The following is a 23,091-nucleotide window of genomic DNA, read 5'->3' as shown; positions in this document are numbered from 1 at the left end:
TGTTTTGTTTCACTTCTCAAATATGACACATGCAGTCTTTAAGTGGTGTAGTGCAGTAACACAAACAGAGTGGCTGAACACATCAAAGCCCTCTGACCCATAATGTGTTTTCCAGCTTTTTTTCCTTCAGGTTCAATTAAGTTACTATCGTATGTGGGAGGAAATTGAACTACATGGCAGTAACTGGTCTGATTAAAAAAACACATGGTTTTTGCATGTTACATATATGTTTGCTTATGTTCTTTACAGAGAAATAAAAAGTCTAATGCTAATGCTAATTAATCCAGGTGTATCACAAGCTTTGATGCCCCACAAAGTCATCAGAGTGGGACTGATGAGAACAGACAAATTCAAGGGGTTCAGTGACAGTCATATGCTGTCGTTTTACACACCCTGACTGTTGATGGAGTGCTCCCTCAACTTAAGTCATATTTTTGCCCTACTGTGATGGTATTTTGTTTTCCCTGTCCACTCCTCCACTGTCGGAGCCGCTGTCCTGCAGAGCTGACAACCCCGGGATATAAATTGGTTAATATCTCCAATTTGGAGGTCAGGCAGACACACGTGACGAGACAGGCTCATTCTTCATCTCCTTGACCGGAGACGGCCGATGACAGCCAGTCAAGCCCAGACAAATCATAGCTCCTCTGAAAAATCTTCACGTGTGATGATAGTTTATCAGACAAGGAGTGCAGGGAGACGAGAGGCACCAGACTCTCAATGCTGCTCCAGATCTGCTTGACTCCTCTCCAACCCTGCACAGCTCGTCATTCCAGAGTGCTGACAGGAGCTGATAGAAGAGAGAACACCCAATGGTCCAGTGCAGACTAAAGCTCAACACACTGCATTTAGGCAATGATACATAAAGGAATCACCTTCTACTTATTTACTTTTCAAGCATTGTCTTTCCACTTTAATGCACTGAAGACTAATCAATGTGTAACTGTGTCTTCTCGCTGTTTAGCCTGATGACTGTGCCCTTCAGCTGTCCCATAATGGAAGCTACCTGGACTTGGAGTCTACCCTTGCAGAGCAGAGGGATGAACTGGAGGGATTTCAGGAGGAAGGAGGGTAAGGTCACTTCTGTCTCTCTCTTTTTTCCATTTCAAAGCATTATCCAACTCTGCTCTAATCTTAAAAAACAACTAAAATTAGACACTTTATATTAAAAGAAATTTGGTCATGAAATTCCATCACTTCAAAAGGTATAGTTGAGACTGGAGGCAGAACAGCTTGGATTGAAAACACATGACGGACCGGCAGGTGGATACTCGGTTGTCTCTGATTGGCCAGGAATAGATTATTCACATTGTTGTGGTCAAATGAGTAAATGATTAGAAAACTTATGGTTAGAACAATCAGGCTTTTATAAATACTCAAAATATTTCTTCTGCTTTTAACAGTCGGACATAATCAGAACAATGTGATTTTTGGAGAAAGACAAATTCAGGCAAGTCAAGAAGGAAAAGATAGTCTTTAAATCTTTGGCCATGGGGTATGTATTCATTTCCTGCTTGCTTTATTTGCTTTGCCTAATTTGATTCTATTACAGCGATTGGAATCATAATGATACCCATTTCATTCCAGGATGATTTAGTGAAATAATCCCCTTTCCGGGCCACAGCAGATTGAGCTCTACTGCATAAAAGCTTCTCACAGGAGGTGGTTGGTCTGTGGAAGAGCTGAGGGGACTAGCTTTACCCCAATGTAGGAAATCTCCATTTTAAAATCCTTGAAATTTTACAGTGAATCAGTGTCAACCCAACAACAAGTGTCCCAACAACAATGTCACTGAACAAGGAAAGATCATACAAGTCAGTAGAAGCACGTGTTGCATTTTTATACATCCGTCCTGGCATGTGACGTTGATGTGGTCGTGAAGCATGAACTCAGAGTTTGGTATGTTTTTGTCATAGCCGATGATTACCACCTGGTGGCTAAATAAAGACCATAAATCCTGCCTTCTCCATGTTAGTGGATGGGACATGAATCAAACCTAAAAGTACACGTCAAATAAAATGTTGATGTTCGATGATTTTATCAGTCCTATGGTTTTATTCATGCCCTTTTTCGTAATAAACTAAATGCCTCTGTGTTTCCCATCCACTCGTGCACTGTACCTGGCCAACCATGCAGAGTAGCAGCAGTGATGTCATCTAAACCACTTATGATATGATATACTAAGTGTAGCCACGTCTCATGAGTAATCTCCCTCATCTCTATTGAATGTTACCTCAGTGCTTTCATTAGAAGTGGCTGAGCTACAGTTGCACGTACGCACTACACCATACGTCTCTCAGCTTTTAATTTAACTCTGTTGTTTCCCCGTAATATGAGGCTTTGTCTCGTCACAACCCCAGACCTGGATGAAGAAGAGAAAGGTTTATAATTGTGTTAGTTTCATTTCAGTTTCATACACTTTCCTTGGCCAGTCACTTTATTGACTCCATATGTTTTTTCATGTACTGTGGACGATGTTGATATATCATTCATGTGCTGCCCACTTAAGACGATCACAAACCAAAGGTTGGCATGAGAGTTCCTGGTTGGCTGGACCACAAACTTGTATGGATTTATTTGTCTAACTTGGAATTCATAAGCTCGCTCTCTGGCGTGGTGTTTCTATTGGACGTCGAGAGAGCCGTCCTTTCCCAGTTCCATCTGAAATTGTTAGGAGCTTATGGGAGGCTATTGAGAGCTGTGAGGTTAAAGTGGTCCACTTCTTCGCTTGTCGAAGAGCGAGCCTGCCAGGGCGCGTGTCGTGCCAGCTGGCACGGGGTGGTATGGATGTGTGTCATTAAACCCACACAGTGTTGTCTGAGGAGGAGGCTGGGGGTGAAGGTGGTTAGCCAATTATTTTTTAAAAATAGGGTAGTTCTGCTTGCTGACTTTTTATGGTGCTGATGTGCCCAGGATTGCATCCCACATTGCTTGGTGTTGTCGATTTGATGATTATCGAGCTAATAAAATTTCTGCTGAGGCATTTCACCTCTACTTGTTGCATTTAATTTTGTTTTCTCTCCCACTTTCACTGCATAAGATCTGTCAACAGCAGTCTCCAACTCCAAAACATTAAGAAGTTGTGTTTTTCCAGTATTCTTTTCATGATTTTTACAGCATGATGTCAAAGTAACAACCCTCCACTAAGTTCAGATAACAAGCTTCAAAATGGTGCTTTCATTATTTTTGAAATTTTCACGATTTTGAGCGCAGCCACCTACTTCTTGGCAGGAGAATTGTACCATATTCGTCTTCTGCCTGAGCAGCTGAACTCTCCCGATCATTGGACACTGAATCCAACTGTAATTAATATTAATGACAGGTTACATTCCTGAGGCGCCTGTGTCATATAGTGTCTTTACAATCAGATTAAAGTATGATCCTCTGACAGAGCACTGCAGAGCCTGGAGATATCCATGTCACGGGAGCTTAAGGGCCCTAATCACTTCCACACCGTGTTATGAAGCCGAGCTATAGGAGATTGTGACTAATAAATCCCCTGTCCCATCTCTGATATAGTCTCACTTTAAGTGATAAACTGACCACACAGCCCAAACATGTGCTTGGACATATCTGCACAGTTTTACGTAGTTGGTGTGTCATTCAAGTTCTTAGCTGTGATGGATTGATTGACCCCATACACACAATTTCCTGCATTCGTGGCCCTGAGCTGAGGTGGAGTATGGGGGACATAGTTAAGATCAAATGTCCCGGCATGTGCTTACAGACATTTATAACCCTTGAATATTTGTGTGGATTACATGGATTGAAGAGCAGGAGCCTGCTGGAGCATTTCATGGGAATTTGGGTCTGAAGTTGGAGAAAGAATGTTGTATTGACTTCATGTGTGGACTTAATGTGTGGGGCGTGATGTTGTTTTTACTCATTATGTGACAGTGATTTGCAGATGATTAGTAAAGTAAGGCATCAAGGACTTGCTTGTCTTTAGAAGACTGTTGTTTAGAAAGTGGATTTAGCGTGTGAAATCCACAGCAGAGAAAACGCGTTTTGATATTTCATTGTCCTGTTTGACACAACATCTGTACTCCCACATTAATGATCTGGATATGCCCTTCTTGGTTTTAGTGCATGCTCTTGATGTGTGCTACAACAAGTCAGAAGTCAAGCATATTAAAATCCAACTGTTCTTGCTCTGCTGGCCTCAACTATTCAGAGTTTCTCGTCTCATCCTTTCTTCTTTCGCAGGACAGCTCCTCTTTCATTATTTTAATTTTTTTCCGACCCACTTGGACAATGTGTCATAGACTTCCACAGCACATGAGATTCTCATTTGAGAAGAAGAAGCGCATTTGAAAAGAACCAGAGAAATTGTCCAACACAGAGCAGCTTAAACTTCAAGGAGGGAAATAAAACACCAGTTGTCCTCTTTGTGTTTGCACAGAGCAGTTTAAGGGTATTATTAACAGAATAGAACAGCTTGGTGATTGTTCCGTGTGTAAGTGTGTGTGTGTGTGTGTGTGTGTGTGCGTGTGTGTGTGTGTGTGTGTGTCTGTGTGTGTGTATATAGACGTTTGAGTTTGAGACCTGGTCAATGGTTAGTGAAGCCCCTCAGAGGGAAATTAACCCTGTAGATAGTACTCGCATCGTTCTCCAGCCCCTTTACCCCACTAGGCTCACTCAGGCACTGAACGTCCTTTCCCTACACACTGATGCAGAACTCCCTGCAGGGCACGGGGGGTCACAGAGAAGTGCTGAGTCAGCAGACCTTCTGTGGGGCCTTCTTGTCTGGCATTAATTGGCCTTCAAGGGGAAATACTGGCTTTTACTGTATCCCAACTATGTGTGTTCACTTTCTGTGGGTACACATTTTGTGTTGTTTTATAAACAGAGCCAGTAATGCTGCCTTAGATAAAGTCAGAGAGGATGGAGCTGGCAGGAGTCCACTGGTCCAGTTGCTGCTGCTCTGGGTATTAAGACAGAGACAGATCTTTATGAGGGCGCTGCACAGCTGAATAGCACAGGGTAAATAATTGGCATGTTCAGTTTGTAAGGTTTGACGGGCAAACTGATGGCGATAAATATCTGCTTCATGCTATTTAGAAATGGTTTATTGTCTCACTCTTTCTCATCATTTACAGTTAGAATGAAAATGGCCATATGTTTTCATTCAATATCCTATAAAGCAACCTAATTTTGACCAGTTGCCTTGGCTTATGGTCAGGAAGTAAGACGTAAGTAAGAGGTAATGTGTTTTGGGTAACCGTCAAGTTTATTCATTTCATTATTAAAAATAGTCATGGTTATTCAAATGGTAGCAACTGGGGAAAATCCGAAGCCTGATGTTCCTCTTGATGAATCAGGTTTAATATGAGCTTGGCTTAAGTTAATTATACGGTACCACAGCTGGAAGAAACCCAAAAACTCTGGCTCTGAAGAACATAGACCCAGGGATTCAGCAGGTATTATATCCCAACATGTAGCCAATTTGTTATATGGCCCACATTTTTTTACAGTCTGATTATTTCTGTAACGTCCCTGCATGTAGGAGTGTCGAATTTTCATGTTTAATTGTTGAAGGTGCGGGGGGGTCCTGAAAACCTTACTTATATTCCAGGCACGTTTGTTTAATTTGATAATGAGCATGTTGGCCTGCGTTGCCTCAGGTCTTGGTTAAGCACAGGGATACTGTTACAGCGAGGCGGAGAGAAAGCAGACGTTCGTGACAAAACAGCATCACAGAGGATTAAGTTCCTGTTCGCCGTCTCATCTCACCAGCGAAAGTCCATGTTGACAGATGTTGCTCCCGCGTCACCTCTGCTTGTTTCTGGATATTACATTTGATAAGAAGTGAGCATATGCAGACTTCCGCAGCCATGTTATCTACTTGTGTGTGTATGTCAGCACAGTTTCCGGCTGACTGGTCAGGACAGGAGAGATGTCAGTGTGTCTGTCTGTCTGGATGTGTGGGGCTGTCATACAGTGTTGCTGCTTGTTGATGGCGAGACAGTGGCATAATCTGCCTTCTGTGCCAATTTCCTCTCTCTGTCAGACCCTCTGCGGCCTGATTGTGACTGACAGTGACAGTCTGCTGCGGCGCTGCACCAGTCTGAACCGTCGCACTGCCTTTGTGCAGGAAGCATAAAGGCCCATTTGTCAGGGAGCTGAATTAGAAGAGGGGGGTGTTGCGCAACTCTACCTGCTGTGAGCTTGTTCCAAGTTGTGTCTACTGGGTTTGTTTGTGTGCTTCTTTAGCCAGTCAGGTGGTTGAAGGCACAATCTGCGATTCCTGTCGTAAACAAAAGGGCAGACACAACGTGAAAATATTCAAAACACTTGATTGGAATGTGATTTCTCTGTCAAATGCATTTAGATGACAAAAAACTACAGGGTCATTATTAATCCCTAACGTTTTTACATTTTGGATGCACAGGCAGAAATTGATGAACAACAATTAGATATTCTTTAGAGAACCTCACCCATTCTTCACCTTGAACATGAGTAGTGTAGTTAATTTTGTGTCAGTTCCATATACACTTTCCCACTTTTTTAAATACCCACTCATGTATTGTTGGTCTTTTCGTGAGATTTGTTGACACGTTTTTCTTAATCCATTAAAACCTCACATTTCACTGATTTCAGATTTCACACACAGCAGACACTGGCCTTCTCAGTTGGCAAATGTTGCGTTGTATGACTACAAACTACACTGCTCTCACATTAACGTCCCCGAATGAATAGAATGGAGACGCATTGTTGCCATCTTTGTTTGGGATTGTCATTCAGACATTGTAAGCAGTTGACAGGATGGTGATAGGGTCTTGGCATATCTCCATTAACACAGGGGGCGGAGTTGACCTCTGACTTGCTCCCATTCTTCTTTTGCACCTATGGAAACCTTTCCCCTGATCTGTTCCATGACCCGTTCCCTGTTCACACTGCAAATATTGATGGGTCTGGTAAATGGTATTATTTGGAGAGCAAGGATTCAGGCTGAAGATAATTTTGCACCTCTGCACAGTAGCCATTCAGTTTAATGTTCTTGTCAGCACTTGTCTGCTGCTGGCATATTGATGGCTGCCTTAGATTCTCTTTCCTTATCTCTATACAATCTGTGTGTGCACCCCTAACCCCAGTGCACACACAGCATGTATGCGCACACACACACACACACAGATTGAAACAATCACAGTAGTCCAAATGTCCACACACACTAACATTTGTCTTTTCTCCATTTGTCTTTTTGTTCTTCACAGGAGAGGGAAGAAACACAGCATTATTCTCCGAACTCAGTTATCAGTCAGAGTTCACGCCTGCATCGGTGAGTAATAAACTGCACCATAATCTAAACTGTCTGTTTGTAACGTCTCGCTTATGGTCAATTATTCTTCCTATATCACCAGTGAGGTTTGGGGCTTTAATTACCTCTAATACCTGTGGATTATTTTATTAAGGTCCTTGTTATACTTACACAGTGGCAGTTTTGGGAAATTGCCTAGAATCTAAATTTGAGTGCAAATGAACATCATTTCAACAACACGGTGAAACGACAGCACTGGCACCCAGCAGAGACTGAAAACATTTTATGGGGTACTGTGTCTGTCACTTTGTTTTATTGAGCCCCCTGGTGTCTTTGAATAATGTGAGGGGAACTGGCACAAAGAGCTGAGTGAAAACATATTAAACATGCATGTATGTAGTCTGTGTGTCAAATCTTCCTGTTTCAGGCTAAATATGTGTTAATCATTGTGATCTAAGAAATGCACATCAGCCCTAGTAAAGTAACTCGCCAGAGACTTAAAGGGAAATTTAGGAAAGGCTACTGTGGTTGACAGCAGGAGAATGTAGAGAAGCCCACATTCTCACACAAAGACACACAGTGCCTCCTCTGCAGCCTTCAAGCGCAAAAATAACCTGATGCCTGGAAAAGCTATTAGGTTGTAAATAGTTCGATTTTAAATTTGGGCTCTTTTTTTGTACTCGTAGAAGTCGACTAAAAGCCCAGACATTTTTCAGTCAAGTCACTATGATCTGAGAACTATCTTCGAAAGTCGTCCCTGATTATTATTCAACCTACTGATGCAAGACATGTAATGGAATGGTTTAAAAAGTAATTGGTGCTCTGAGACTATTGGTGAGATGCACAAGGAATTACAAAGACAGAACTTGATGAGGTCTAGTTTTACTTGTTGGTTGTGCAGGATTTCTTCCTAATGCTCTTGCCACTGTAATTATGTAACTGATACATTAAGCTACCACGTATCGGCAGTTTTTTTTTCCATTCGTTGCTAAGTACCTTTTGTTACCTCTGCCAAGGAGGTTATGTTTTCTCCTCTGTCCTTTTGTCTGTGTTTTTTTTTCTATGCAAGGTTACACTAAAACTTAACGAATCTCCACAAACCTTGGTGGAAGGATGTGGCATGGATCAGGATCAGGGGGAGGATTAAGGAGTTTTTATTTTCACTTTCTTTAACATTGTTAGTTAAGGCGTTTTTCAACATTTCCGTTTGATTTCTCAGAAAATAATTCAATGATCTTGATGGGAAAAAACGCACATTTAGGGGACTGATATTTATAATTTTGTGATAAAAATCTGGATCTAGTGGATTTACATATGGTTTCATAAGGGGACTGTTTGGTATGCACTCTACTGAGTGTCATTTGAGTATATTATATCGCTATGTGATGCTCCCTGATTTTATAACACTGAACAGAGAAAAAGACATCCCCATGTCTGATTTAGCAAGTCACATCCTGAGCATGGCTGTACCTGGGAATGTTTGTATGAACATTGACCACACTCTGCTCTGAACTGACTTTACCTTATTCTCTTCTCCTGCTGGTGCTTGGCTCAGCTTAGCGGAGCCTGGGGAGTGGCAGACAGACCTGCTGCTCTTCTCTAAGTGGATGATGACCCTCTCTTTCTCTAAGTTGACAGCCACCTGTCGCCCTTAGTCTCCCTCAGCGACTTGCCCGTGTGGCCAGCTGATTTATTTCCTCCGAGTGAGGTGGTCACTGTTACTGTAACTTCTCTAGACATTTGAGCCTAATTGTATCTGACTTGAGGGCTTACCTCGCAGCCCCATGTGTGCAGAATTACTGGGTGATTTTCCTGCTCTGCACAAGGAGATAATTCTTTAGTCTTCCAAAGACAAATGGCATGGTTTTCTTTAGGCTCGCACTTGCTGTGTATTAAGGGATTGAGCATTTCCCTGCTGTCAGTTCATGGAGGCCAAAGTCTCCCCAAAGAGAAGCCCCCTTCTTGCAATACTCTTTTGTCTCTCTGTGATGAGAGATGTCATGCAATGAAAAAAAAGCCACACTTACAATATGTGTTTGAAGAAGAGCCAGTACACAATGTACAGAGGAATCAGATTGGCTTTGACACCATGATTTTCCAAATCTCTGGAGATCTTTTTTTTAATGCTCCTTTTGTTTAAGTCAGGCAAGCTCAAAATAATAGGGATAATTATGGAAACAGAGTAAAACATGCTGTTTGGACACAAGCTGTTAAGAGTTTACTAACATATCCCATTTTGAATTTATCCTCCCTTGAGGTTAGATACTGAGTGAGCACACCCATGTTGTTAAGATTTTATTCATCCCAGAGGTTCCCTCCATGATTACGAGTGATGAGTTGGTTACAGTAATCTTTGTCATTTATCTCTAATTTATGGAAAATCCATTGTGTGTGTGTTTCAGCTTTTAATAGAGCAGCAACATAACTTTGTTTAGGTCTTCTGGTTTTAGAGGTTTTCTTCAAATTAACACATCACACGGACAGCCTTCAGTTTTTCTGCGTGTGTATGTGTGCGTCTGTGCAACAGTGTACATGTGTCACGAACCACAGCGAGACCTAATCCAGGCTTGTCTAATCACAGTCATTAGCTCTCACACACATATGGCTCTGCGTGGCCAAGGCAGAAACCTTTGCTGCAGAGTCACAGGAGGAATCGAAATGCTCACCCACAAGAACTAATGGTTCATTAAACTGCTTTTTACCGATCCACCTCTGGCACAGTGATTTGTTGTAATCACACAGTGAAGCAGTCCAGGTTTTCTGTCTACTAAAAGAGTCTGTCAGGTACCACACAAAGGTTTATACATGGGTGTTCTGCACAGTGCAGCCTCATTACCTTGACCTGTTTTATTATCACTAACCCAAACCTAAATGAAGCCCTAATTTTGTCTTCCTATATGAACCCTCTTGGAGCTCAAAGGGCAAAATCACTGCTCCCAGATGAGAGATGTGAGGAAACATGTACTGTAACATGATGCCCGGTGGATATTGCATGTTATACAGTGTTACATGATCCAATGTGCATGCATCCTTTAGGGACAAAAAAAGAAAATGGGATTTATTTTGTCTCAAGATAACTTGATTTGTGTTTGTCTGACCGGCACAACATCCTGGGATGTAGAAAATAAACTCAACTTGTCCCTGCATGCGTGTCAGCTTCGGCCACAGCCTGTTTACTTTGTCGGGCTGTTATTGTTGTCGGTGGAGTAGATGCGGTAGCGAGGGCCTGATTAAAGCAGCTCCGTGCTCATTTTGGTGTTGTCTACAAGTACAGTAGGTCCTCTTTATATGTGCCATTTAGTGTCTGAGGTTGCACGAGTTGCGTGAGGTGGTGGTGTGCGGAGTTTGAAGACGGGGAGAGAGGCGACAGTGTGGGCTGCAGAATGTTTAAATGGGGACACCAAGTTAAGAATTAACAAATGTCACATGTAATTATCAGCAGCTCCTGCAAAGTGACGCATCCAAGCAGGATTTTGTAGAGGTCGTACAGAAGTACAGTCAGAAGCTGCTCCTCTGAGAATTAATGGCATTTATGTTGGACAAACATCTGATGTAGCAAATCTATCTATTGCAAATTCTCCTTGATCTCCTGAAAATCCTCTTGACATTGTCCTTGTTATTTAAATCACGCCAGAATAGACAGATTGTTTTTTTATTTTCTGTTTAGAAGTTCTTATTCACAAATGTATAAATCGCACTTTTGAAAGTTATGTTTCGATTGTATTCCCCATTAATCAGAAGGTTCATCTGTCCACACATTGATCCTGGCTGAGGGGTGACAGCCATAATCCGAGGTGAAACATTCTAAGTGGATTATCTACCTTGTCTTTTACAACCTCTTATAATCCAGGCTCAGAGCTTGATTCATGATTGTGGCCACTGTTGAACTGTGTTTCTCCTTTGCGCCATAATTTTTTGACAAATTGATAGTTTTGATCCTCATGGTGACAACAGAAAACTCTGTGGTTGTTCAAATGGAAGATGCTGAGCAGTAAATTCTCCCTCCCTCTGCGAACTGTGTTGGAATATGTTCCTGGCAGTAAACTGCATGGCTGCATTCAAATACTCTTGTCACAAGTGTGGGCTTTTCACTGCTTGCTGATCTAATCTATGCATTATTATGTATATGCATCTGTGTGGGATGTCAGCACGTTGATTTAAGGTGATAACATCACCTGTGGGTTGCGGTGCTCCCAACCACAGTGTCTTTTCCACACACTCTGCCAAATCTCTGCTAAGACATGTGCACTTTTGTAAGCACACGAAAAAATAATTCCAGTAGTTACCTATTAAATAGATGAACTAGAAATGTCTGCTATCAATTTTAAAAGTGCCAAGTGAGGTGATTATAGCCAAAGTTATGGGTCTTATCCAAATCTTTGCATGAGCTAAAATGAATTCAGGGAAAATATACATTTATGTGACATTTATATCAGGGTTATATCTGCATACTGAGGATCCTCAGAATTCCACTACACTTTAGAGTCATATTGAAGCATTCAGATCAAATCCAGTCGTGCTTCTGTGACCAGAGAGTGCCAAGCAAGTGCGGAATAATAAAAACATGCACATCACGTGGCACCTGTGAGACACGCTGGAAGAACAAATGACCTCTGCTCTCGTCTCCTCGACTCCCCTCAAAGACACTCCAAAATGGGATCAGGGACTTAGACTCACCCCTGGAGGCCAAACTAAACAACACTGTGCCAAATAGGAGAAATCTGAGGCAGCAAAACATCTGATAGCAAAAGTGGATCAGGGAACAGTTTGATGGTATCACTCACCTCACACTTTGGCTTGCTCTTATGTACTTAATGTTTGGGTATGAGCCCAACAACCCCATGCAGAGAGATATTATCAGCATAGCTTAGGTTAATGCTTCATTTATGTGCAACAGAACAGGATGATGTTTCCCCTCATTTTGTTCTCGTATCCTCTCAACAACTAAAACACAGCATTTTCCATCGTTTGGCAGAATTACAGCTAATTGTTTGCACTTTTGTAGATTTGTTTCACATACCGCATGAGGCTGTAGACAACTAACATTAATTTGTGTGAGCACACTCACACGCTCACATGCACACACTCATGCAAAGGCATGCACATATTAAGTAGCCATCTGGTTCCAGTTGTGGAGCCCCTCAGCACTTCTCCTGAACCCGTCCAAAAAGAAGAGAGCTATCTCCGTTTTCACCCAAGAGGGGAGTATTTTTTTCCTCGGCATGTTTATAAGACGGAGGGAGAAGGGTGAGCGTGCAGCCGGACCAGGGGATGAAACTGTTTTCTTCTAGACAACTAGGGATTCTATAGCCACATTATTGAGTTTCATGGCTGTAAATAATGATCCTCTGTCTCTTTTTATAGTGTCAGAGAAAAAAGCCCCTGTTAGAAAATTTGATGATTGGTTCAAAATTGGAATAACGTACACTTTATAGTCAGCTCATAAGAAAATATAGCTTTTCAAGGTGGCACATGGTGACATATGAGTTGGGCTGCTAAAAGTGGATTCTATGTGAACCAGAGCCGCTCTGGGGTTTACCACTGCTGTGAGACTGCAGCAGGCTCTTGTTGAAGTGGACAGGTGTGTAACCCAAGTAGCCACAGACTTTAAACAGCTGACTGCTCGCAGGGAAGAAGATTTGGAAGGAATCCGTGTTTGCTTTCGCTCAAACTAACATTTATTTGATGTCTGCAGTGTGTTGTTTATTGTATATTTACACAGGGGTCTGTGATGGTTTAGAACTGAGGTTTGAGGTGCCTCTGTCACCGTGGGCGTTTGCCCTCGTGCTGTGTCCTTGATGGAGGGGGGGGGGGGATGAGGAAGAGCAGATGGGAAGAAAATACACACATGGAGTAGTTGCATTTTTCTGAATGATTTTGAACAATACTGACTGATTTGAATTCAATGAAAGTAAATAATCTGTTCTCTTTTTTTTTTCTTTATTAATTCTAACAGCACAGTATAGTTGAAAAAGGTCATAATATCCTCAATCATAGGGTCACTTCCACCACAAGGTGTTCCACCTTTGGGAGAGGATTTCGGTTTCTTTGGTCAGTGTCTTTTTATGCCTTAAGGATTTTTCTCTAAGTTGACATGTGCCACCTGTGTGTGAACTTTTTGCAGAGTTTCAGAAATTGCTTAATTCATCACCTCTGTCATAGTCCAGTTTTTAGTGGGGGTTAGACCAGTGTCATATGTATAGTGTTATACTACAGTATATGGGCAGGAAGACGTTGAGTACCAGTATTAACTTGAAAAAAAGACTGACCTCTAACTCAGTACCCCACTGGCCTGCAGCAAATCCTAGTGTGCCATGGAATTCCTCCTCACATCCTCTCACATGTCACGCTGGCTCCTTTTCTTCACTTCAGCTTTGATGTCCATGTCTTTGTTAGGAAACATCTATTTCCCTCTCTCTGCATCCATCAGGAGAATATGAGCAATGCTCACGAGAACCAAAACACTTCTCGTTTTCTCCGTTTGCCGTTACATTAACTGTCACTCATCCAACGTGCTATGAAGCAGTGTTGTTATTCCTTCTCTCACCTTGGATCAAATACTGTTGCCACAGCTGGCTAGCTTTGAATCATTTACGATGGCTGTTTTGCTTTGAAGGAGGATTTATTGGATTTTTGTCACATTCATGTGCAGTGATTGATTTAGTCTTTAAGCTGACGTCGGCTGGAAAAATAAAGATTGATGACCTCATTAGGTTTAAGTTTCGAGGGAAGTGACAGTCCCTTTTGCACAGTAAAAGAACTTGATCTCAAACGTGTGGAGAGACATTGTTTTGGTATTGAAGAGCCTGACACAATCATGGTGGAGAATTTGAACAGTCTCTCATCATGCACAGCTAAAAATACATGAGAAGTTGTCTTCCACTCTTTACCTGTCATCGGAATCTGTAGCGCAGGAGAGCGACATTTGTGCGCATGCACATGCACATAGATTGTATGGGTTCTCTGGGAAGCACTGCTATGTCTCGTTATTTATTTTTTTTGCTTTTGTCCTAAATAAAGGACTCACAGTGGTTTCCTTGTGCCTTCCACTTTAGTTTGCCTTTGCATCTCTCTGCATCCCTCTGGCTTGTCATCTTTTCATGCCCCGGGCTCATGTAATTTTGCAAACAGAAGAGCCTTTCAGATTTTATGTCTCTATTTTATCAGGTAAACAGTAGCGTTTTCATTTCACTGCATAAGACAAATTAATACTGTCTTTTTAAAATCTCTCTATGACTCCTTATGGTGCTGTAGCTCTGGAACACCTGTGGCGTACCATGTTTCATATTGCATTGTGGTAACTGGCTGCGAACCAACAGAAACTCAAGGCATATTCATCATGAGCCATTTGGCAAAGGTAGAAAGTATGTGGCGTTTTGTGGTGACGTGTTAATGCTTTGAGAGCCGTCCACTCGAGTTCTGGTTCACAACAGTGTACCCGGAGGGGAGACGTGATCCACAGCTGTGGGGTTATTATGGATATTGTAGACAATACTGTGATCTATTGTTAATATTAGCAAGACCAACAGGTATCTGTTTCTTCTTATCAGCTTCAAACATGTTCAAGGCCAAGGAACAACTACACTTGTTATTTTTAGAGCTGATGTAAGCTCAAACACAGGCCAGAAGTGGGATAAGTAATATTTATCTTGCAGAGCCTTTAATGAAACATAATATTCCTTTCACCATAAACCTCACAACAAGTCATTTTCTATTCAGTGTATACCAAACAATGAGGTGAAGGAGAGATTCAGGAGATTTTGTCAAGCATGTAAAACACAAAGTAAATAAAAGCAATACAAATGAAAGACGTTACGGCAGTGCTCTCACTTTGCTTTAGATTTAGCCCACAACCGAAGCTGAAATACTTGATCCCCTTAACACCATTCCAGGCGTTGTTGGGTGACTGAAGAGCCCAGCTGAAATAAAGAACTCAAGCACCAGGAGAATCTCTTCCAGGCCACCCATGGCTCTCAGGGGGACCACTCAGAGTGGCCTTAACAGGAGAAGATTGGACAACCTTTGTTACGTTCTTTAAAGCAGAAGAAAAGAGCCATAGATAGAGAAAAGAGAGAAGAGGCCCCAGTGCCTTGTATGCATTTCAGCCGAAGAGCCTCATTAATCGGTTCAGGCATGTTGGGCAGTGGGATGGCTCCATCTGAACTGCAGGTTACAAGAGGATTCAGTGTGTCTACCTGAAACGTGTGTCACACGTGTTGGTAAATGTCTCAACGCAGAATGCTAATGCAGAGCAGATGAGCACATGTACGTGTGCATAATAGAGCCAAACCAATATAGCTTTTATTTTACAGAATATACAATGCAGTAAAGACCTGCTTCATTTTTCCAATTTACCTACAAATGTAGTTCATTTTCCTAATTCAAGCTCTGTATTTTTGGTTTTATTTGATTTATTTTTTAATTATTTATTGTAAAGTTTATATAAATATAAAATATCTAGCCTCAGTTATATTACTTTGCCATAAGGGTTTGATTAAATTGGCCACCAAAATCTGCATGGTCAGGCTGTAGTTAATGGCACTGATGGAACTGTGAGAATTTTTGTGAGAAGAATGTTCTTAAATTAATGATTTCTCAAATTTCGTGGGTAAAAATAAATTCCTTTCTAATTATGTTTGAACAAACATCTTACCCAATGTTTCTCCGTGGTGACAGCAAAAGAAACAATGTCTGTTTTTGCTTAGTCTAGGTTATAAAGAGGAGTGAAAATCTCCACTGGTATAAACCATAAGTGATGTTTCCCAAAGCTGTGAGGAAAGCGAGCCATGTTTGCATCATTGTTGTGGTTAAAGCTGTGTAAAGTTAAGTCTCATCTTTCAGTGAATATGTCAGACGTTGTTGTGATCCATTCAGATCTATTCATATATGTTGTGCGGTGGTTTTCTCGGTGGTCACTTAAGGATCATTGAACACACAAAACTCTAAAATGTTTTGCTTAGACCTCTTGTTTATAAGATAAAAGCCTGTACATAAGCCTTTAATCTCTGTGTTTGGAAATGTGAAAAATGTTTGAATCTCTCTCTTCAGTGTCTGAACCTCAGAATCCAGTGACATCAGCGGCTGATCTCGCCTCTTGTTCTCAGCTTGTTCTGTGATGAAGGCCTTTTGTATAAGTGAGGTTCAACACAAAGCTAAGAGAGGCTGGGTTTCATTCAGAACTTGCTGTTTCCAGACAATGCAGGGGGCGGACGATATACACACATCTTTGAAATACAAGTGGAGGCATTATAAGCTTACTATCTTTATTTTATTTTTTTCCCCAAAGGTGGTTAGTAAGTAAATGGTAATAGACATTATATGTCTTTATATATATGTGCCATTCTAGTTTTATGGACCCTTCAAAGTACTTTACAGTCGCATACAGTTCATACATTTTAGACACAGCCCTCAGGAGCCATTTGGGGTTCAGTATCTTGACCAAGGTAACATCAGACACTGCAGACTAAAGGTGCGAGGAATCGAACCCTTATCACTCTTGTTAGTGGATGAGAAGAAACATCACCACAATCAACTGTCCCAATTAACAGCTTTCTAACACAGTGCCAACAAATATTATACAAAGTTTTATAAAAGTAATAAAAACATGAGCAAGCAACAAGATTTAAGACGTGCATAAAGTTTAAAGTTTAAAAAGGGAACATGAGGCAATAATGCTTCTTGATGAATAAAAGCTCAATAAAGTGCAACATTCTCATGCAAAAATTATTTGCAGTCTATAGGTCCATTTTTGTTTCAAGATAGGCAGGGAGTTTAATCCATGCACATACGTTATGCCGTTGACCACTGGTAACCTTATATGGCAAAGATGGCAAGTATTTTCATTTGGGCACTTAATGCAAAGAATGCAATAAGTGCACATTTTGTTCCATGTTGTGTCATCGTGAACCACATTTTAGCTGCAGACTCCTTCCTAACTTTCCACTCCTGCAGCTGAGCACAGCCCATTGTGGCAGGCAACAGACACGACTGTGCTGGAATAGAGTCATGGAGTCAAAGAGAATGATTTCCTCTGTTCCTAGCTGTTTTCTTCTCTTGGAATAAAAAGAGCCCGCTAGGTGAAGCTTTGACCCTGGAAATGAATTGCTTTTGCTCAGGTGCAGTGGATGATTAACGGTGCTGAATTTGGTGATTCATTTTTTTGAGAGAGGATATAATTAATACAAAAAAAGAATTAGAATGCAGTTACTTGTCACCCTGATGCCTGAACACAACAATGTATTTACATGGTCTCAGTAATGCGCTTCACACTGATCGGTTAAGTCAGGCCTGTGCCATGTGCTCTTCATCTACCAACAGTCACTTGCACCCAGACTACCTAAAATTACTGTAAGGAGACCCCCCCCCCCCATCCCTGCCATGTGCTGCCATCTGAGACATTTGTGTCTCAGCATTTAGAGGAAGTGTTTAAACTCAGCCTGCCACGGCAGACGTGTGCTTCTGCTGAGGCTTGTCTGAGAAAGAGATGCTATTGTTTCACTTTACTGGAACAAATACAACTTCTATTTCAAACCTGGCGTAGACTAATAGGAGCTACATTGAAACAAAATGTTCCGGCATGATGACAAGTTGATATAATGACATTTAATACCATGACAATGTGTAGAAGTCGGTGTAATTCAAACACAGTTAGGATTAGAGGGTTCTGGTTAGAGCTCAAGCTATGACGATACTGATATGAGGGGTTAAAACGTCTCTGATACCAATATATCGGCCAATACATGTGTGTTAAAACAATTTGGCAATGATTCCTAAGAGGTCTACTTTATGACAAAGAAATGTAATTGAGGCTTGAAATCTTACAGTTTAACTATAAACTCTATAAACACTGATACCGATTTGTCTGTGACTGGCAGATTTTGTTGACCGATGAACCAGACAGGCTGTATTCTTGATGCAAGGCAGTTTAGTTTCATACCAAAGTCTATGATGATGCATGTTTGCATAGACAAAATACACACAACAGGCTCTGGTCAGGAGCCTTCATTATGATGGACATGCAACATTGTTCTAGTTTCCTTGACAGGCTAAGGGTAGATCTACTTCTGACAGCGGAGAGCCAGGGTCGACTGGGGTTAACCCTGTCTATCCTTCTGGGCCACCTGGAGGACCCCCCCCCCCCAGCTCTCCAGGATTATCCCACACCCCTGCGCACATATTACAGGTCATCGAGGTCAATGCTAGCTGGCTTGCTCTCTCTCCCTCTTTCTGTCTGTCTCTCTCACCCTCACATACACTCCGTCTCGGTCTTTGATGCCAGTGTTCGAGGATGCTGATGCTGTAAATGCTATAGGATGAAAGGTCTGGTTTGGCGCAGGCCTTCCTTGACCTCTATAGCTTCTGCTATGGGAGCTGGCTGCACCCCTTTTTGTTTGGGTTGACGCTTGAGGGAAGCTGTCACCCCCGAGGTCAGCCAGTGGCGGTGGGCTGACTGACTAGAGGACCACCTCCTGTCACTATGGAGTGATTTATGGAAACAAGACAATCCCAGCTGCTGTAAGCAACGCTGAATAGTAAAGCAATAACATCATTTCACTCCTCCGCTGTCCTCTTTGGTGTTTAGTATGGCATAGTTGGAAGGAAAGTATTTTAAAAGAGGCATGACTTGTATCGACTCTCTTCCAAACTACCTTTATTGGAGATACAGTTCCTGCTACCCTCAGAGATTCTGATCGGTAATGTTCAGCAATGGTAACTTTCAACAATTTTTAAACTTCTTTTTCTTCGGCACACAGGAAAAGAGGAGATTAAGTGGAATTCGGTCTCATGTATTTCTTCCTGTGGAAAGTTCCTGAATAGGAGAAGTGATTTTTCATCCCGTCAGTCTGAGGCATTTCACATAGGTCGGGTTTTTTATGGCTTTATTTTGCATTAATCTACCGCCCAATAATTTTTGCCCTAAACCACTTTTCGTGCCCCCCGTTTCTAAATCGAGAAAGATGGTTTTCGATGGAGAGAAAAAGACATGGAAGAATGTTCCCCTGCTAAGACGTCATGTGGTGTGTGACTGTGCACACCGCGAGGCCATGCAGGCGTTCCAGGGCCCTCTCAGAGAGACAAGCTTTTCCTGGAATTCTCAATTTACCTCTGAATAAAAATAAAGGGACAATAAATCACAGATTTGCACGTCGACATGAAACAGGGAGCTAATGGGGAACAGGAGCTATTAGTGAAGAGTTACAGTCAGATGAGGAAATGCAATTGATTTGTTCACGTTTTTGTATTCGATGACATCTTTATTTTTCTTTACATTTGATAACATGCTTGAGAGTCAGCAGAACACGCTACATCTGCTTCTTGTGCATTAAAGGAATGCACTCCTCCACAACTGTTGGTTCCTGGTTCTCTCATCTATATTGACTAACTGTAGACCTTAAAGACATATCACGTAGTACAGTGCTATGGATCTGAGGGGCTGTCTTGAGCCAGCTCTTTTTGGTCTGTTCCCCATCAGGCAGGCTGCCTCAGCAGGGCCTCAGCCTGCCTGTGAGTGGAAATCTTTGGCCCATGTTATCTTTGGAAAGTGTCGAGTCCACAGAAACCCGGGAGCGAGGAGTCCAGTGTCAGCTAGACATCCCATGCTCACTATTAGTAAGGAAGGATGGAGACATTGTGCTGCAGCAGAATGAAGATGAATGGAAATATAAGCTGCTGAAAATCAGTATACAGTTGCACAGCAGCACGAGGACTATCTGTACACATGTGTGGTCGTGTCACTGTTCTTGATGAACACTGGTCAGTGTTGAAGTTTACTGACCATTTTTTGGAATCACACAAGACCACAGCCATGTTTAAGATGGTAGGACACGATAAGCACTCTCTGACATTGAGAGCTGCATTGTCCATTCACATGGTCTAATATCAGACGTTGCTTTCAGCTGACACAGGCTGGGGTTTTATTTTTTTCTTGTCATGAAAAAGCTGAGGGAATGTGGGACAAAGAGCTCCATATGTGTAGTAGACTGTAGCGTAACCCAAGTCCTGTAGCGAGGAGGGCCTCATCCACTTAATGCAGGAATCCATCTCATTCTGTCTTTCTATATTGCTGTGATTTTTTTTTTCACCCCCTTCATAATGACCCCCAAGAGCCAGCAGGAGATTGGATGGCCTCCTACACATTCTGCATGTTGTGGCGGTGCATGACAAATTAGCACCCTGCAGAAATGCTGAATTTCTAAGGATGTTTGTCTCATCAAAACAGCATGGCCATTTCCTGACTTGGCAAACAGTGGTTTTTGGTATAATGAAACATTCATAAGGCTTTAAGGCAGAGACAGTTTCTCATCAGATACTCTGTTTCCTGTTGATACATGATATTCATTATTTATATTATAAGACACTTTGATACTTTGATCATTTAGTGTCAAATCTGAACCATGAAGTAAACCAACATACACTGAACACCGCTCCGTGTCCCTTCTCCAAGTGTCTAGTATCACTTTTTACCTCAGGCACTACAAACCTGAATATTTTGATGTGGTATTACTTTAACCTTATTGTTTAGCTCTGTGATAATATATTGTGTTACTCTTAATGTATGAGATTAAATATCTATTCACGTCATGAAAACTGATTTCAGACATACATCTGTAAAGTAATACAGCTATGTTTCTAAACAGATACAAAATGATATATACTGGATTACCAAAGATGCCAACTCCAAATGGGGAACAAGTTTAGAGTCAAGTTTACGATTAAGTGTGTGATAAATAAATGTAAAAACTAATGACAAATGCTTATCTCAAGTTAGATGAGTAAGACTAAAATTGAACAGAGCCTCAAAGTTTCTACTCCACCTTTATCACCGCAGGATTCCCTTTTCCCTGGAGGACTTATTTAAAGAGGCAAGAAATTAAATGTGACTATTACTCTTATCATCACCAGACCCAGCGGTCTGTGTCACTTGATCAGCTTTCCTGACCAAAATAACACATCAGCTGTGCTCATAATAGAGTAGATATGCTTCTAAAGATAATCTGAGTTAGATAAAGAGCAGTAATGAAAGAGGGAGCTGAATATTAACTACAGGGCTTTGTCATTTGTTGTTTGCCTTTTTAAGAAAAGCTGGTGATTAACAAGCTAATCAAAACTGCCACATGTCTAATGCAACATACTGTATTTTTATCTCAGCTTTTTTTTACGTGTGCTTGTGTTTATATTTAGCGTAACTCCCCGCATCTGTTTTTACTGCTCAGCTGGTGAGTCATTACAAATGTTTGCAATGGTGCTAATTTATTTCTTGAACTAACCCATATATAATCTTGGTGTCTCACTTTCCTCTCACATGCATACGGCATGTCTTAACCGTATCAGCTCTCTCCAGCTGATCAGTTTAGTAACGTGCTCTATGTATAGCCAGTCATTTTATCAATAGGTCATGGTGATGTGTGCAACCCCATGTATAAACTAGATTGGCACTCAGTTGAGCGCATAACTTCTCCAAGGCCCAACTGTCCCCTTATGAAACAAGATCGAATTTCACTATCTCTGGATTTTTATTTGGATCTGCACCAAATTACACACGTAGAGATATGAGTCTTCTAAATGTGCCAGATTTTTTTTTATCTCAACAAGATCCTTGCATTGGTCTTTGGGAAATTGGTGAAAATGTCAAAATACATCTCACACTGTCAAAGAAATATAAAAGTAAATACCAGAAAAAATCCTGGCCCAGCCCGTTAGTCCAGATCCATGCCAAATGTGTTCATTCTTAGCCAAGAGTGGTTCCATAATATTAGCTTAATCCTGCTAACAGACAAACAAACAGTAATGAAAACACTGGAAGGTCACTCAGGAGAGCGTAGACCTCCGTTAAGGATGCAATGTTTAGAAACTGAAAAAGAAATCCTGGAATTCCCCCAATTAAAAGAATCTGCCCCAAAATTGTATGGAGTCTTCCTCAGCCCATACCCCCTCCCTTCCACCACGTTTCAATAAAATCGGTTCTGTTGTGTAATCCTGTTAAAGGACAAACAGACAAAAAGACAACAATGGAAATGAAAACATAATTTCCTAGGTAAAAGCAAAGATGAAAACTTTACACAAATGACGGTGTGATGTCTTCAAATAGTTGCTTATCATGTCCTCCTGTCCACAATCCATTCCACCCATATATACATTATATAGCACTGTAATGTAGGACTGGTATGTGTTTGAGAGTTTGTACTTCATATTCTCTTTTGAGTCAGAATTCCGACTTTTCTGCCATTTTCAGTATTATGTAACACAGCATCTGTCTCCAGTCACATACCTTTGCCAAGGTGTAGCACAAAGTTGCTTACGCTGCTGTTCGGGGGGCCAGTGAGTGAGGCAGTGTTTTCTCTCTGCCTGGATGGGTTATGCTACAGTATTCCTCTACCCGTTGAATGTGACATGAGGGGAAATCAGGTTGATGGCTTTACAGGATGTCTGAGGAATTTTCGGTCATGCTCAGTAAAGCTCAGGAACAGAGGAGAGCAGGGAAAATCATTTTTGAGACCTGTCTTCCGTTTTGCATATTGTCTACATGTGGCAGGTGTCTGTCAGTAATAGACACATCTTCGATTGCTTTAAAGGTACAGTGTGTTGAATTTTATGGTATCTAGTGTTGAAATTGCATGTTGCAGCTGAACACCCCTCACCTCACCCTCTCCTTCTAAACATGAGAGAGAAACTGTGGTAGCTTCAGTTGTCATAAAAACTCAAAAGGTGTTTAGTTTGTCCAGTCAGGACTACTGTAAAAAACATGGCGGCCTCCGTAGAGAGGGTCCCCTCGATGTAAATATAAAGTCTTTGAATATAAAGGGCCTTTTCTGGGGTAAAGAAAACTACAATTC

At 41.5% G+C, this 23,091-nt stretch overlaps 1 protein-coding gene across 6 annotated transcripts in view; it reads left to right on the top strand.

Annotated features, from left to right (window-relative positions):
- Window positions 1-23,091, top strand: part of fhod3b (formin homology 2 domain containing 3b) — an 87,189-nt gene that overhangs the window by 7,938 nt on the left and 56,160 nt on the right. For all 6 annotated transcript variants that reach the window (XM_069536983.1, XM_069536986.1, XM_069536984.1 and 3 more), the window contains exons 2-3: window positions 965-1,071; window positions 7,215-7,279. In XM_069536983.1, the coding sequence (XP_069393084.1) occupies window positions 965-1,071; window positions 7,215-7,279 (172 nt within the window). The remainder of the gene's footprint in view (window positions 1-964; window positions 1,072-7,214; window positions 7,280-23,091) is intronic.

The sequence above is a fragment of the Paralichthys olivaceus genome, chromosome 13, assembly GCF_024713975.1.
Source record: "Paralichthys olivaceus isolate ysfri-2021 chromosome 13, ASM2471397v2, whole genome shotgun sequence".
NCBI lineage: Eukaryota > Metazoa > Chordata > Actinopteri > Pleuronectiformes > Paralichthyidae > Paralichthys > Paralichthys olivaceus.
The sequence above is the reverse complement of the archived record's forward strand: the minus strand, read 5'-3'. Positions and strand labels throughout refer to the sequence as shown.